Raw genomic sequence first — 17023 nt, forward strand, 5'->3', positions numbered from 1 at the left:
TAGTGATTTCAAATTAAAATCCATAAATATAAGATGCACTAAGCTGCACTTGTTGACGGGTGTGCGTCTATGCTGCTCTGGTGGGTTGTAATACTCTCGATTTCCAACAGATGGCAGTGGGTAGCATTTATTTGAAAAGAATAATGTCTACAAGAGTAGACAATTGTACCGGACGGAGCACTAAATCTCTAAACAATACATCATATGGCAAATGATTTAATGTGTACAATTGTACACAAGGGGACCGAAAGGGTTAGAGTCCCTAGATGTACGACTTGACGTCATATACAAGTACTCGCGATCCATTCTCCTTATGGAGAGCTGAAATTTACCTACAATATGGCGACTTCTACCAACAGCTGATTCTAGTAGTGCGAAAAAGAATTCTGTAAGTTCATTTATTTAAGAGTTAGAATAATAATTATCACCGCAAATTTAAAAGGATTATTTCCTCAACAATTATAAGTAAATTTGTGAGTTTCTATGTAATACAAAATTCAACTACATGTTAGTGCAAAATATGTTTGTGAAAAGCCAGCGCGAAGTACAACATTTAAGAATTTGTGAGCCTAATAGATTGTTAAGGTTGATTACATGAAGGTCGAACTTGTAATTACTTATTTTCCTTCATTTAGCACGAAAGAATATTGACTCTGATTTGTGCGTCCGTATTATTGTATAGCTATACGTAGTCGAAAATTGAATAGTTCGAAGTGTAAGTATTTACTTTTTAGTCACAGTACAGGACATTCAGTAACTCTTTCAATATTATATTATGTTCCAGTTTAAAAGTATTATGTGCACGATGATAAACATGAAGTGAAATAAATATATTATCCATCAATGAAATGTTCAACTTCTTTCTATGTTTATGGACTCTTTCACAAATATATTGTGGATAATTTTATACCTTTGCACTCAGTGGGAACAATGAACGTTATATTCTTTCTTTGTAATTCTGTCAAAACAGCAAGATCTTTATGATTATTGCAATGGAATTGATGAACTACATAAAAGTGTGTACCTGGGTCAAATTTAACGTGTCTGTAAATGTAAAATAATATTTAAGCAAGTTCATAAAGTGGAAATTTGCTACTTAAATACCTTGTACCCTTGCACAGTCAGTTAATTAATGTGATTTTCATGTAACCTACTTGCTTTATTTTCAACTATGGAAGAACAGGAGAATGAGATATTGTCTCAACTTGTTCTAAATGGAACAAGTACAATGGGAGAATATAATTATTAAAACTTACATGTCAGTGAACACAAAGTTATAATATATGCTAAACAACTATCAATTTCATGGATTACTAATTGGCTCAATCTTCTGATTATGAACACACACTTATTCTACATGAACGATTTCATACATGTCCATGTACAGTTAGAAGTAATTTTAATTTGACTATCTTTTATTTTTGGTTTATGTATGTTATTCCTATTAATAATAATAATATATTTTGTTGATGAAATCATCTAATTATTCCCGTAGTTAATATTATTGCTCTAATGGCTCCTGTCATTTATAGGGATTAATGAAACCCACGTTGATATTCCAAATACTTACGCTCTATTTTGAAAAAAAACTTGCGTCATGTAGTGCCCTTAGATTTTTACCATTACCTGACTTGTCTACCGAAAAGGAATATAAATTATAGAGACTTTAGAACAAAAAATTCTAGTAGCCACTAACAATGGCAATATTCTCCTCATAGTACATGAGGTCGACTTTGTCATTTTGCTTTTTCCTTCGGGTTTCCCAAAAATTCTCAAAGAGTTACCTTTTCCGTGTGATAGTAAATCTTTTTGAATAGGTGAATTAGTGGGTTAGGTCAATTAAGTCTAGTGCTCTTAGCATCTAAGTGTTTCGAGTAGGTTAGGCTAGTTATGCTTGTTGCATTAGCATTTGTACACTTTCACTCTTTGCCTGCACGTGTGTGTGCACGATATTTTTTTAATGTGAAAAACGTTTCTTTAAGAAAGTAACATATGACCACAACAACATTTGCAGCCAAATATTTACAAGATTTCTCAAAAATTAGAAAGTAATTAAAATTACGCACGGGAAATAGTTTCCGAAAGTTTAAAAGCTTATTTGATACGAACTTCCAGCCTTACGAACACTTTCCTCATCCTCCTGTACGTTTTTTAAAATTATCTTGCATACGGAACTCTGACTCGTAAGTTGTTATTACGCTGTATTAAAATAGCATTTATATATGAACGCTGATAATTCATTACGAATCCAGAGTTTTGGACATTGTTAAAAAGAGAATGGGACAAGAAATTATAGGAGAATGGGATAGTGAAAGGGTAGTGAAGGCGCTGGAAACTATTTGGAATAACGGTTACAGTATAATGGGGGATAAAATAATGTTAATGAGTGAAGGACTAAATATAGGTTCTAGCCTAAGCCCAGCATTGGCTGAATTGGTTATGAATGAATGGGAAAAGAAAGTGGTAGAAAAGGAGGTGACAAAATTATTCTGTTTTGTAGATATGTGGACGATTGTTTTGGCATATGGAAGGAAACGAAGAGGCAGCTCTACATATTTGCCAAAGAAATACAAGATGAAGAAAGAGGGACATTATTGGAACTCGAAATAGAAGAAGAAGACAAGATAAGCTACTTAGATATATTGATGAAAAGGAAGAGAGGACAAGAAATTGAAACCGCTTGGCGTTAGAAGAAGTGTGCATCAGGGGTATTCTGCCACAAAAAAAGTGATGTAAGTGAGGTGACAAAAATAAATTTTATAAAGAATATGGAGGACAGTAATCCAGAAAATATGCACGAAAGAATGTGAAAAAGAAGGCAAAATAAATAGCCTATGGAAACAGCTGGAAAAGAATGGCTATGAGAAGGAGGATAGATTGGACATAAACAGAAGAAGGAAGAAAAGTGGCAGGGGAGAATTGATTGATTGATTGATTTAATTTATTTTACTTCGCGTTTTGTGCCTCTTGGCTAATTTGCGAAGATGGGGATGAGTGATGAAATGATGAAATTGATGAATGGACATTCACAAACAACCAAGCCCGACCAGGATTCGAACCCGGGACCCTTAGGGGAGAATTGGAATAGAAAGAAAAAGAGAGGAGGTTTTTTATAAGGAGTATGGGAAAGACCACAGAAAAGATATGCAAAGTGCTTAGGAAAGCGGGCATTAAAACTTACAGGAAGGGAGGGAGAAGCATCTTAAGAATAGCGAAGAATGCAAACAAGGAAAACAGAGAAGAGGAAGAGGAAGGGATTATCTACGAAGTGAAATGTAAAGAATGTCAGAGTGTGTACATAGGAGAAACGAAAAAGAGACTGAAAGACAGGTTGAAACAACACAGGGATGATGTAGAACTTAAGAGAGAGAGAGAAATGAGATATTTAAACACACAAGAGAAACAGGACATGAATAGAGTGGGATGAGGCTAAGCAGATAGGAAGGGAGAAGAGAATGCTAGTGAGAAAATGGAAGGAGGCCAAGGAAATAGAGAAGAAAAGGTGAAGAAGACACAATGAACTGGAATGGAGTACTGAAGATATGCAAAGAATGGAAGAATGTGTTAGAAAGAGTGGAAAGGACAAGAGAGAAAGAGGAGAGAAGAAGGAAGGAAAAAAGATCGTGAGATAAAGTGTCCAACCACATTTCAGATGAAAGAAAATTTTTAGCCTTTCAGGTGAAAGTACAGTTGACAAGGGAAAGCCACCTGCTAGAATGTTCCAGAACAACTTTCTAATAGTCTGGAGGGTAGTAATGTTTGTGTCCTGTTTTTGTACCTTGTTACATTTGTACTTGGTGCAGAGTCTGAAGAAGACCTTGCTAGAAGGTTGAAACGTTACGTTTAGTTTATGTTTTATAATGAAATAAATTTCTGCTTTGGTCAGCATATTGAGTTTTCCGGAGTATGTTTTAAATGTAACTAAACTTAATAAATGTAGATTATGCAGAACGGTAAAGATTGTATTCAATTTTTATCAATATTATTTATGTATTTTCTAATGTTATGTAAAATTTGAAATGTTCTTGGAGGTGAAAGCACATTCAGAAAGAACAAGAAAAACGATTAAGTTAGAAAACTAAATATTAAGCTTTTATTATCCGCTGTGTTTAATTATTGTAAATGGTTAACACTTGACTCTAATCCAGTGATGTCACAGAAGCTGGTGAGACATACACACGCGCTACCGCCGTGGACTTGTAATTAAGAGGTCTCCGGTTCGATACCCGGTGGAGGCACATAGTGATTCGGATCCCACTTTAAACTGTAGGTCCAGTCCCGATTAGCCTATTTGTGCATGAAGTCGAGTTGAACCTAAAGTTGATACATGCACACACACACACACACACGTGCGCACGCACGCACACACACAGACAGACAGACAGACAGGTACAGAACATTAGTTCCAGTGGCGGCGATTCGGTTCCAAAACGAGGAGGCAAGGAGAGTTAATTTTCTCTTGGTAGATAAGACAGGGTTGTTTAAGGTCCAGGAACGGATAAATTCTAATCGTTTCTATTGTGTTCCGCTGCAGAACCGGAACATTTTTTCTCGCACAATTTAAATTCGGTCCAAGTTGCATATTGTTTCATTGAAAAAAGGTTTCTGGACCTATTTTAATTGATCATGAAAAGGTCCCTGGACCGTAAATTTAAATTCAGCCGGAAAAAAGTTCCTGGACCGTATTTTAATTGGTCCGAAAAAAATGTCCCTGGACCGAATTTAAATTCATTTCATATAAAAAAGGTTCTTTACGGTCCATAATCCATTTACGCTTGCTGATTTTCTCTCCTGGACCTGAATTAAATTCATTTGAAATTCCTGTACCTTTAACAAACCCTGAGATAAAGTTTTGCATAGTGCTGGGGCAAATGTGGCAAAAAGTGGGGACAACTGCCCCTTCCCCCCCATAATCGCCGCCACTGATTACGCCTAAGCCTTATTATTCTATGTGTGAAACATCGAATTTCCAGGTTTCCGTACATGTAATTACGTGTAATGTGTATCACAGAGAGAGTAGCTCCTTGTCTAACTTTTAACATTTTTAACAAAAAAAATTGTAGGCATATTTTTTAAAAATATTTAGATATTTATTAAGTTCGTTCTTTAATCTTTGAAGTAATACCCGAAATAGGGGCATTACATTCAAGACAATTTAAGAAAATAAAGTTTCGTGATGCTCTGCGTTCCATAAGAACCAATGCTATTTAAAGCGCCAACCAAGGATTTTCACCTACAAAATGTCGGTCGCGAGTACTCGTATATGACGTCAAGTCATACATCCAGGTTTGCCCCATCACTATGCAAAACTTTATCTCAGGGTTTTTTAAAGGTACAGGAATTTTAAATTAATTTAATTCCGGTCCAGGCGAGAAAATCAGCAAGCGTAAATAGGTTCTGGACCGTAAAGAATATTTTTGTCTGTAAAGTATGTAAATTCGGTCCAAGAACCTTTTTTTCGGGATCAATTACAATACGGTCAAGGAACATTTTTCAATGAAACAATACACAACTTGTACAGAATTGAAATTGTGGGAGAAAAAAATGTTACCGTCCTGCAACGAAACCCATTATAATTTATCGGTTCCTGGACCTTGAACAACCCTGCCTTATCTACCAAGAGAAAGTGAACTGTCCTTGCCCCTCTCCCCTCAGTTTTCGCATCTTGCCCCCTTAATTTTGGAACCCAATCGCCGCCACTGGGCCTAATGTGCTCTACTTGTCTGTGTGTGTGTGCGCGTGAGTGCGCGCACGCGTTCGTTAAGTATATGTCCACTTCATGCACAAATAGGCTAATTGGGACCTAACCTACATTTTAAATTGAGATCCGATACACCATGTGCCTCCACCGGGTATCGAACCTGATACCTCTTGATTACATGTCGACGGTGGTAGCGCCCGCGCGCGCGTGTGTGTCACCAGCTTCCATGACATCACAGAATTAGAATCTTCCATTTATAACATTTAACACAACGAACTACGACTGAATCGTTCCTTCTTATTCATTCAGAATGTTGCCTTCACCTCCAGGAACATTCAAATTATAATTTTCGTGGCCGCGGTGGCTCAGTCGGTAACGCGTCTGACTCCCATGCACAAGGTCCCGGGTTCGATCCCCGGCCGGTTCAAATCCGGGAACTTTTCTAACGGTGGAAGCGGCCCCGGCGCCTACCCAGCGTCGAATAACATGGGTACCTGGGGGGAAACCCTGGGGGGTAAAGGCGGTCAGGGGCGTGATGCTGATCACATCATCCCCACTCACGACCGGATCAAGAAAGTGTGGGGCGTTACCCCCACACCCCCTATACGCCTTCATGGCGTGGTGCTATGCACAGGGGAACACTTTTTACCTTTATGTAACATTAGAAAGTACGTAAAATATTCATAGTAACAAAATACATTCTTTGCCGTTCTGCATAATCAACCTTTATATTTCGAGTTACCAAATGAAAAAATTCGATTAGATATAAATGTTATCCTACATTTGAAATATACTTACTCTGAATTCGTAAAATAATATCAGCTTTCGTATGTAAGTACTATCTACATTCTGTGTAATGACAACTTACGAGTCCGAGTTTCGTATGCAAGATAATTTTCTGAAAATTTTACGTATAGGATGATGAGGAAAGTGTTTGTAAGACTGGGGATTTTGTATCAAATAAACTTTGGAAACACAATTCTCGTGTGTAATTTGAATTAATTTATAATTTTCGAGAAATATGGTAAATATTTGGCTGCACAAGTTACCGGGGTCATAGGCTACACTTTCTTTAAAAACATTTTTCGTGTTATTTTTAGTGTACACACGTACATGTAAAGGAAATGAAAGTGTACAAATACTAAGGCAACAAGCATAATTAGCCTAACCTACTCGAAACACCTAGATGCTAAGAAAACTAAATTTAAATGACCTAACCCACTAATTCACATATACAAAAAGATTTACTTAACACGTAAAATGGAATTAATTGAGAATAATAGGTAAAGCAGGCTACTTTCATTAAGAAATCCAAAGCAAAAGAACGCACAAGGCCTCATGTACTATGAGGAAAATATTGCTATTGTTACTTACTTCTGGAATTCTTTGTTCTAAAGTTCATATAATTTTCGGTAGACAGGCCACGTAATGGTAAACATCAAAGGGCAATATGTGATGCAGCTTGTTATTCAGTAAAGGACGTAAGTTTTAACATCAGCGTGTGTTTCATTAATCAATAAAACAACAACTTACTTCTAACTGTATATGAACATGTATCGAAATCGTATCAATTAACTGACGTATAAAAGTGGTGTGTTTATAACATAAAGATAATAAACCTGCAATCTAAACTTGAGCCAGATTACGAATTCGAGAGTATAGAAAGCTTTTAAAGTGATAGTCGTTGAGCATATATTAAAATATAACTTTACAGTCACTATTTTCCTGTAGTTTACGGTTATTACAAGCATAAGAAAACAGTTTTTTCTTTGTGGCGTTTCAGGAGAACACACGCTCCTTTAGTCAAAATGAAAATAAATGTCTGATGAAAGGAGCGTGTGTTCTCCTGAAACGCCACAAAGAAAAACTGTTTTCTTATGCTTGTATAACCGTAAACTACAGGAAAATACTTCTATAATGCAAGCAATGCGTACATACAAGAAAAACTATTTACAGTCACTGACATGTAAGTTAATGATTATAGTCTCCCCTTGTACTTGTAACATTTTGAATAGGTTAAGATAATATCTCGATCTCCTACTCTTCCACGCTAACTATAGATTAAAATAAAGCCAATAGGTTACATGACAATGATATTCACTGACTTGTGCAAGGATGCATGACATTTAAGTAGCACATTTTCACTTTAGGAATTCGTTTAGAGTTTGTTTTACATTTCCAGACATGTTAAATGCTGATATTGGACACGAATACAATGTTCTTATTTAGTTCATTAATTCCCTTGCAATAATCATAGAGATCTTGCTGTGGCTCGGTGCCGAAATCGTACACCCTGGATATGGCAAACATTTCAAATGTTTTCGTCAAATAAATAAGTTTCTTGTAACAAAGGGTATTTCTAAATAGCGCGGAAGGTATTTTTTTTTACATCTACGGCTACGAAACTTACGTTTTTTTTTATATACGTACGTACGTTGCATCTATACGGCTTTTCAGGGCTTCCATGTTGGATTCATGTCACAGGCGCACGTCCAAACAATTTCTTTTTCTTCTTATGATTGACTTGTGCAATGAGATAATTTGCGACATTTTTTGGAGGAGTATCTAAAATCTAAAAGTACTAAAATTTGATACAGGAAAGTTTACTGATCAAAGAATTAAGAAAGATTACCAAATTAAACTGTCAAATAGATTTGATGTTTTGCAGGATTTAAATGATGATGAAAATATAAATGAAACAGACGTAAATAAGAATTGGGAGCACATACGTAATACAATAGAATCAGCAGCTAAAGAAAGTATAGGATACCATAAACCAACAAAAGTAAGCCATGGTTTGATAATGAATGTCATAATCTAATAGAAATAAGAAATCAGGTTGGACTTAGGTGGTTAAATAACTCTGATGATACAAATCTAAACAATTATAATAGAATAAAGCGAGAAGTTAACCGCACGTTTAGAAGTAAAAATAAGAGATTACTTGAAAAGCAAAATTAACGAAATTGAAACAAACAGCAAAAATAAAAATATCAGAGATTTATATAAAGGTGTAAATGAGTTTAGAAAGGGGTGGCAACCTAAAGTAAACTTGATAAAAGATAAAGACGGTGATTTTCTAACTGACCCAAGCGATATTCTAAATAGATGGAAGAACTACTTTAATGACCTTTTAAATGTCCATGTAGGAGATAAATCAGAAGTGAATGAAGTACACACAGCAGAACATTTAGTTCCAGAACCTAACTTGACTGAAGTTAAAGATGCTATGAAAAGGCTAAAGAATAACAAAGCACCTGGCATTGATTTAATACCAGCTGAGTTAATTAAATATGGTGGAAATTCTTTAATATGTCAAATTCATAAATTAATTTGTTTAATATGGAATAAAGAAGAAATCCCTCAACAGTGGAAAGAATCCATAATTGTTCCTGTGTTTAAAAAAGGTGATAAAATGAACTGCAATAATTACCGTGGAATTTCTCTACTCTCAACAACATACAAAATATTATCTAACATTCTTTTAACAAGACTAACCCCATATGCTAATGAAATTATAGGTGATTATCAATGTGGATTTAAACGTAACAGATCAACTACAGATCAAATTTTTCACATCAGACAGACACTTGAAAAAAAGTGGGAATATAATCAAAATGTCCATCAGCTATTCATTGATTTCAAAAAAGCATATGATTCGGTCAAAAGAGAGAAATTATATAATATATTAGTAGAGTTTGGAATACCTAAGAAGCTTGTTAGTATGATAAAAATATGCACCAGTGAAACAGAAAGTAAAATTCGTGTGGGTATTAATGATGTAGACTTATTAGGGGATGATATAAATACAATTAAGAATAATGCTAAAATATTTTTTTTTAAACTGCTAAAGAGATAGGTTTGGAAGTTAACAAAGAGAAAACTAAATATATGCTTACAGGCGCAAACCAAGTGTTAGGTAATAATCAAAATCTAATTATTTATAACAACTCGTTTGAACCAGTTTCCAAATTCAAATACTTAGGAGTAATATTAACAAATGAAAATTATATTAAAGAAGAAATAAAAAGTAGGCTTAATTCAGGAAATGCATGTTACTTCTCTCTTCATAAACTTTTGTCTTCTCGTTTAATATCTAAGAAACTAAAAGTTAAAATATACAAAACAGTAATTTTGCCTGTAGTATTATATGGATGTGAAACTTGGTCCCTTACATTGAAAGAGGAACATAAATTGAGAGTATTTGAAAATAAGATCCTTAGGAAAATCTTTGGACCTAAAAGGGATGAGGAGACAGGTGAGTGGAGAAGGTTACATAATTTAGAATTACATAATTTGTATTCATGTCCAGATATTATTAGAATAATTAAATCAAGAAGACTTAGGTGGGCAGGCCATGTGGCACGAATGGGAGAGGAAAGAGGAGTTTACAGGATTCTTGTTGGGAAACCTGATGGTAAGAGACCTGTAGGAAGGCCAAGACGAAGATGGAGGGACAACGTTGAGATGGACCTAAGGGAAATCGGTAGGGATGGAAAAGAGTATATAGAACTTGCTCAAGATAGGGAAAGAACGAAGGCCTGTGTTGCTGCAGCCATGAACCTTCGGCTTTAAGAAGGCTAGGGAGTTAGTTAGTTAGTTAGTTAGTTATCTGGATGAGTTTATGTGGTTTGACAGGCATGGAAAACACAGCGACGAGACGCGATGAGGAATATCATTCAACATATTGTTGAACGGTATCCTCAGCGTGTGTAAATACGTTATGTTGTGGAACATCGTGCACATTTCTCTTCGCAACTGCGAGCCAGAAATGACTTGTGGGATGGGATAATTTGCAACTTCTTATTTCTATGATGATACGGACAGGGGAGGGTAGTATTCTGTGGAAAAGTACAACAAAGACTTTTGACATACAACTGACTTCTCTTTTGGACTTTCAAATTAACTTCGACCCGCAATTCAGCCTGCACTTGAGATAAAGAGGTAAGTTACCTTTTGAGGTTTAATTTTAGCCTTATTTCTTTGGTACCTAAATGTGTCGGTGCGAAAAATAGTATTGGGGGCAGGTGGGTCCGGCCAGTTTCTAACATACCTTCAAAAGGGACTCTATATAGAAAGGCGGGGCCGCAGTAGCGGTAGGTTAATTACCCCAGGGGCGGAGCCCGGAATCCCTGGGAAATTTCAACACAGCAACCACCTCGCAACTTCAAACGGCTTCATCTCAACTTCAAACTGCTGTACAGTTGTAAATACTTGTTTCCGCGCTCCAGAATTTTATTATTCACAATTAGCAGCACATACTCTTTATAAAAAAAAAAATCACCTGCGAAATCGAGGGTGTAAGATTTCGACATGGACCCGTTTATTTCGCGTCATGTTCATCATTGTGCACATAATGCTTTTAAACTAGAACATAACATATGCTTGAAGAAGTAACAATGTCCTGTACTGTGACAAAAGAGTAAATGCGTGGCCTTTACACTTCGAACTATACAGTTTTCGACTACGTTCATACAATAATATTAATGCAAAAATCACGGTCAACATTCTTTCGAGTTAAATGAAGCAATATTAGATATATTTGCTGCTACAAGTTCGACATTCATGCCAATGAACTAGGCTCTCAAAATTCTCAAATGTCGTACTTCGCACTGGTTGAACTACAGGTGATTGAACACATATTTTGCACTAACATGCAATTGAGTTTTGAATTACATAGAAACTCACTAATCTTCGTACATTTGACTAGGAATTAATAATTTTAATTTTGGATGATAAATATTATTCTTACTTTGAAATAAAGAAATTTACAGGAATTCTTTTCTTGCACTGCCAGAATCAGCTGTTTGGATACATCGCCAAATTGTAGTTAAATCTCAGCTCTCCATAAGGAGAATGGATCGCGAGTACACGTATATGACGTCAAGTCATACATCCAGGGACTCTACATTACCTGCTCTACGTCCGATGTTGCCTTTTTGAATTCTCTTGAGGATAATAAAAACATAAAAATCGCGTCTTCCTGAACAGTCTCGAGAGATTTTGAGGTGGGAGCAGCAAAGTAAATGAGATCGCACAACAAATTTGCTCTGGAAAACGGTTTTTTGGTAAATTTATGCAAATTCCAGTTCACAATTTCCGCACTTAGGAAATTGTGCTCTCACGTTCTGATGTGTTACAGATTAAAATGAGCAGGAAGTTGTTATTTGCTCACCTCGTAATTGCGCTTAGCTGCTTCTACCTTTTGCCTGCACGATGTTATGGATTATGGATTATACTTTGTCTTCCGGAAAGATTAACCTTTTACACGCCGAATTGTCTTTGGATTTGAAATTAATGAGTTTATCAGTAATTTGTGTCTCTTTGGTGTACATTAAAGAGAATTATTCAAAAAAATTGTTATTTTTTATTTTCTCTATATGTAAACTGGAGTGTTCCCAATTGGGAACATTGGCGTTTCATGTGAAGTATTATTACAGAGTTTTCTAATTATAATTCAACTGGACCAGCATGGTTTCCATTTATATATTAGCATAGTAAATGTACAGAAATATTACATATAAGCTTACAGAGAGTCAGACAACAATACAACCTTCAAAATACAAAATACTAATACAAATACATAATAGGATAACATAATTGTATAAAAATGAGAAACATCCTTGTGAAATTTTACTCAAGGAGAAAAGGGTTTATTTTATTGAAAATGTAGCAATACCAAATTTTAAATATATGTAGTTTACACATTTGAAAATGAAAAAAAAAAATACACACACACACAGAATGTCCTAAACTGGTGATAAGCCATGGAAAGCTGGGAAGCAGTGTAAATGCATATTTCTTGCACACTCGCGACATTGTAGGCGAGCATTTTTTTGGCAAAATGCACACCTTTCTTGTCCTGCTTCAATCAGAAAATGACCATCAGTTTTCCTCATAGACCCTGGGATTTCAAATCGTGGTCCTGGCCTCGAAGATGTTCGTGGATTTTTGCGAATAAGGAAGGTGGCTACTTCTCTTCGAAAATCGACACAATTTTGCCCTTTTGAGCTGCATATAGGCACGTCATTGAAGAGAGATGCTCGAGGTATGTCTCTGGTAAAATTTTATGAAACAACTCAATAGGTTCCAGTGACAGTAATTCTGGGTGTTTGTCGGATAAGCACTGAAATGAATCATCACAATGGAGCGAATTGTTTTCTATAACCGTAGACTTCTTCCACGAAGGATGTCCTACCTGTTTACTTGATGCCCCTTTAGCCTTTCTTGATGTTGTTGGCTGAAGAGACTCCGGAGTAGATTGTTCCATGTTAGTTGTGACAACCAATTCACCACACACATCTGAAGGAACCACTTCTTCAAAAACGTTGTCATCAATTTTTTCCTCATCGGTAAGATCTGCAGTTTCTTCTGGAGGCAAACTGACAAATATCCACTACATCTCCAATGTCTTCAGTATCGTCATCTAAAATTTCATTCAAATACTGAAAAGCTGCTTCCAATGTTAGGAAACGATTCGATGCCATGTTGTTCGTACAAATGTTGTTGAAAGACTGAATTTTATAACAACGAGACGGCATGAATCAACAGAAGCAGCTAACAGAACGTGGCACAAAACACGCCGGGATATTTGTTATACAAACAATGTAAAAACAATTATTTCAAATGTACTTGTAGCCAACAATAAGCATGATTTTATTTCCATTGTTGACCAAATTACAAAACAATCTTGCCTCAAAACTGTGAGAGAGGAAAATTTCTCTTCAGTTTTTTGTGCGAGTTATTTGTTGTCTGTAACCATTGTTCATGCAAAACGCCAATGTTCCCATTTGGGAACATGATAATATACTTACGTCCAGACTAATAGAAATAAATGAAAAACCCATTCTAATGCATTTCATGTAATACTAGCATTATGTTCTGCCCGATATTGTACAGAGAAGAAAAAAGTAATTTATTAGGGTGTAAATAAAAAATATATAATATTATGAATGCAATTTTAACCATTTTTGTGTAATTTCATAGTATACTATCCAGACGATAATAATGAAAATATTAATTAAATGTTGTTAATAGTAAATATACACCCTAAATTAATAGATGAAACAAGAAAACTTTGATTTTTTTTTTTTCAGTATAGTTTTAAATGGAAAATTAGTTGATGTTCCCAATTGGGAACATTGGCAGGTAAAGGGTTAACGCAATGGAGACAGCCCTTAAAGCAGGAAAGTGAAAATTTGCAAGAGCGTGAAGCTGATACACGTGTAATATCAATGTAAACATAAACATTTGGATAGTAAAAGGAAATGGTATCGCACGTAAAGTTCACGAGGCTCTTAACTATACACCCTCTCTTGGGTCTCTTCGAATTATAAAGAATATGTCTTGCGGGTCATCAACATCAAATCAAGATTGACATAAGGAAGCAAATATCTTTAGGAGTATGAAATTATCGCTTTTCAGATCCCATTTTTATATCACATAAATCCATTAAAATATATATAACAAGTAACTTCACCTCTCCTACAACTTACATGGCATAGCCTTTTCTTTAAAAAATATTAGCATTGAAATACAATCAACACTATCATGATCGTGATTGCAATCGTTGGAAGTGATGTGAACAGCATCACGCTCCGGCCGCCTTTACCCAGCCCACCCGCAGGTATCCCTTTATTTTAGGTTTGGTGAGCCACAGAGCCGATTTATGCGGGGACAAAGCTTGCCGAAATTTCGGGACCCCGCGCAGAACCTTCATTTCTTGCTCAAGTTGACATGTATTGATGCGAACATTGCCAGAAAAATAACCTTTCCCCCCCAGATTTACCTAATGAATTCCGATTTCTCAGCTGTGCTCCCTTTTATTTAACTTCCGTCAATAAAGGCAGGTTTTGTAATCTTTTCAGGGAAACAAGAACGTTACCGGTATCCACTTCCGCCGAACGTAATATTGCATTGCAAAGCAAACCGGCTTTTCGTCATTCACGACAGCCGACGTAAACCACGTGATTGTCAAGCGATCTGATTGGTAGGGAGTGTCACGTGGAAGCAGAAGCCTGGAGAATTCTAGACTCGTGGTGTGTGCGAAACTCGGGTTTGCTTGTTGCAGGTTACGTTAAAGTGGCACTAGTCTGGTGCGTGTGCTTTTTTTATTTTCTTTTGTCGGAAACATGACACACTCGACGAACTACCTGGACGTATACGACATTCTGGCGATCGTAATATATTTCATAGTGGTCCTTGGAGTCAGCATATATGTAAGTAACTCGCTTTTTGCTTTGAGACTTGTGAGATGCAGCATGTGCTATTTTCGTGTGCGTTTTCTTACCTTATCTGCACCCGGCAGCCGGCTCGTAAATCAACTCGCAAGAATTTGCGTCCGTACATTTATGCAGAGTTAACCGGCTGAGTTGGAATAACGTCATTCATGTATGCACATAGTAGCCTTGCTTTATGTTTTGTGACGATCACTGGTCAATCATTTGCACGATTACAATTCGTTCATAAATATTTCGAACTAAAACGCGAAGGTGAAGAAACAACTTCTATGGGTCTATATATTAGTGAAATAACTGAGCAATGTGCAGTTCACTATTACCTATATTTACATTTTGTCACAAACATTACCACATACTGACTATCGATTCTCGTTGCTGTAGCAACGTTAGAATTCCAAATATATCGTTTATATAGCGTATACCGCAATAAATAACATAAAACATAATTAACGTTGTACAAAGTAATTATTATACATTTTTTGAACCGTTAATATAAAGTGATTTGTATAATATGAAATTAATAATTTCAATAAACATATTACTATATTGTGCGGATTCACAGGACTGTCACAACATTCCCCTCCTCCGGGAAAATGAAAACTACGAAACACTGAGGAGGAGTTTTCATTTACAAATCATTCAGATGTTTATGAACATAAGTAAAACAAGGTTATAAATGCACAATATTATCTGACATTCGACAACAACGTGCACATAAACAGATTTGTGCATAACAGTAATAACAACTCAGAACATAATACAACGTTCAATTGTAAAAGATAATAAACAAAGTTTTTATTTCACAGTATCTCCTAAATTTAATTCTTAGACACGAGTTCATTCCCTTTTCCTTGTGAACAGTTAAACACTCTAAGATTTGAAAAGTTCACCTTGTCATAATATTGCTGGTTCATTGTGTAAAGAATTGCATTATTGCACGATTATAATTCGAACTAAAACGCGAAGGTGAAGATACAACTTCTATGGGTCTATATATTAGTGAAATAACTGAGCAATATGCAGTTCACTATTACCTATATTTCCATTTTGTTACAAACATTACCACATACTGACTATTGATTCTCGTTGCTATAGAACTTAGAATTCCAAATATCTTGTGTATACAGCGTATAGCGCAATAAATAACATAAAACATAATTAACGTTTTTCAAAGTAATTATTATACATTTTTTTTGAACCGTTAATATAAAGTGATTTGTATAATATGAAATTAATAATTTCAATAAACATATAATTATATTGTGCGGATTCACAGGACCGTCACAGTTTACACTATTTCAGTACGTGAGGTTCATACAGTTCACTGCCGCTAGTATCAATACGTCTGGCTGGCAAGTTTCTGCAATTGCACGAAATCGAGTACAAAACTCGCTCTTATAAACAAATGCGGAGTTGAAATGTTGTTATGTATTATTTAATTATATATTTTTTCCCAATTAAATAACAGTAGGGGAAAGTGGGGTAAGACCGGGTAGCTAACACTCGAAGGCCTGCTGGAGCCTTAGCTGAACAATTCAAGAATATTAGAGAAATCACAAGTAAAATAGTTGTCTTCTTACTCCGCTCCACTGCAGCTTTCATGGGCCCAGCCAAGACACTTTCCAAATTGGATCCACTCTTCTCCTGAGTTAGAAAATGCATCATTACAAAAAATATAATTTAGTGTTAAAGGATGGGGCAATCCTCACCGATGAACCCAGACGGCGAATTACCAGCCTATTTCCAGCAGGACGACGCGCCTCCGCACTACGCGTTATATGTCAGGCAGTGGTTAGATTAACAGCTCCTGGGTCACTGGATTGGTCGAAGAGGGGCCCACTGAGTGGCGACCCCGTTCTCCGGACCTTACGCCCCTTGACTTTTAACTTTGGGTTCATCTTAAAGCCATAGTTTAACAAGAGAAAATTACTGATCTCAGACATCTCCACCACCGGATCCAACAAGCATCTGACTGTCGACCCTGCAGTGTTATGGCGTGTCTATGAGGACTGGCTGAAACGTCTTACGTTGTGTGTAGCACAGAACGGGCAACACATAGAGCACATCTTGTAGGATGCCAAAT

The 17023-nt window shown here is 36.1% G+C and overlaps 1 protein-coding gene across 1 annotated transcript in view; it reads left to right on the forward strand.

Annotated features, from left to right (window-relative positions):
- The first annotated feature begins 14733 nt into the window (after nt 1-14733).
- Nucleotides 14734-17023, forward strand: part of LOC146000289 (sodium/glucose cotransporter 4-like) — a 108372-nt gene continuing 106082 nt past the window's right edge. The window contains exon 1 of the mRNA XM_083137782.1: nt 14734-14919. Within this exon, the coding sequence (XP_082993908.1) occupies nt 14833-14919 (87 nt within the window). The 5' untranslated portion in view covers nt 14734-14832. The remainder of the gene's footprint in view (nt 14920-17023) is intronic.

Source organism: Lepisma saccharinum, chromosome 1 (assembly GCF_977018435.1).
Source record: "Lepisma saccharinum chromosome 1, izLepSacc3.1, whole genome shotgun sequence".
NCBI classification, from domain to species: Eukaryota; Metazoa; Arthropoda; class Insecta; order Zygentoma; family Lepismatidae; genus Lepisma; species Lepisma saccharinum.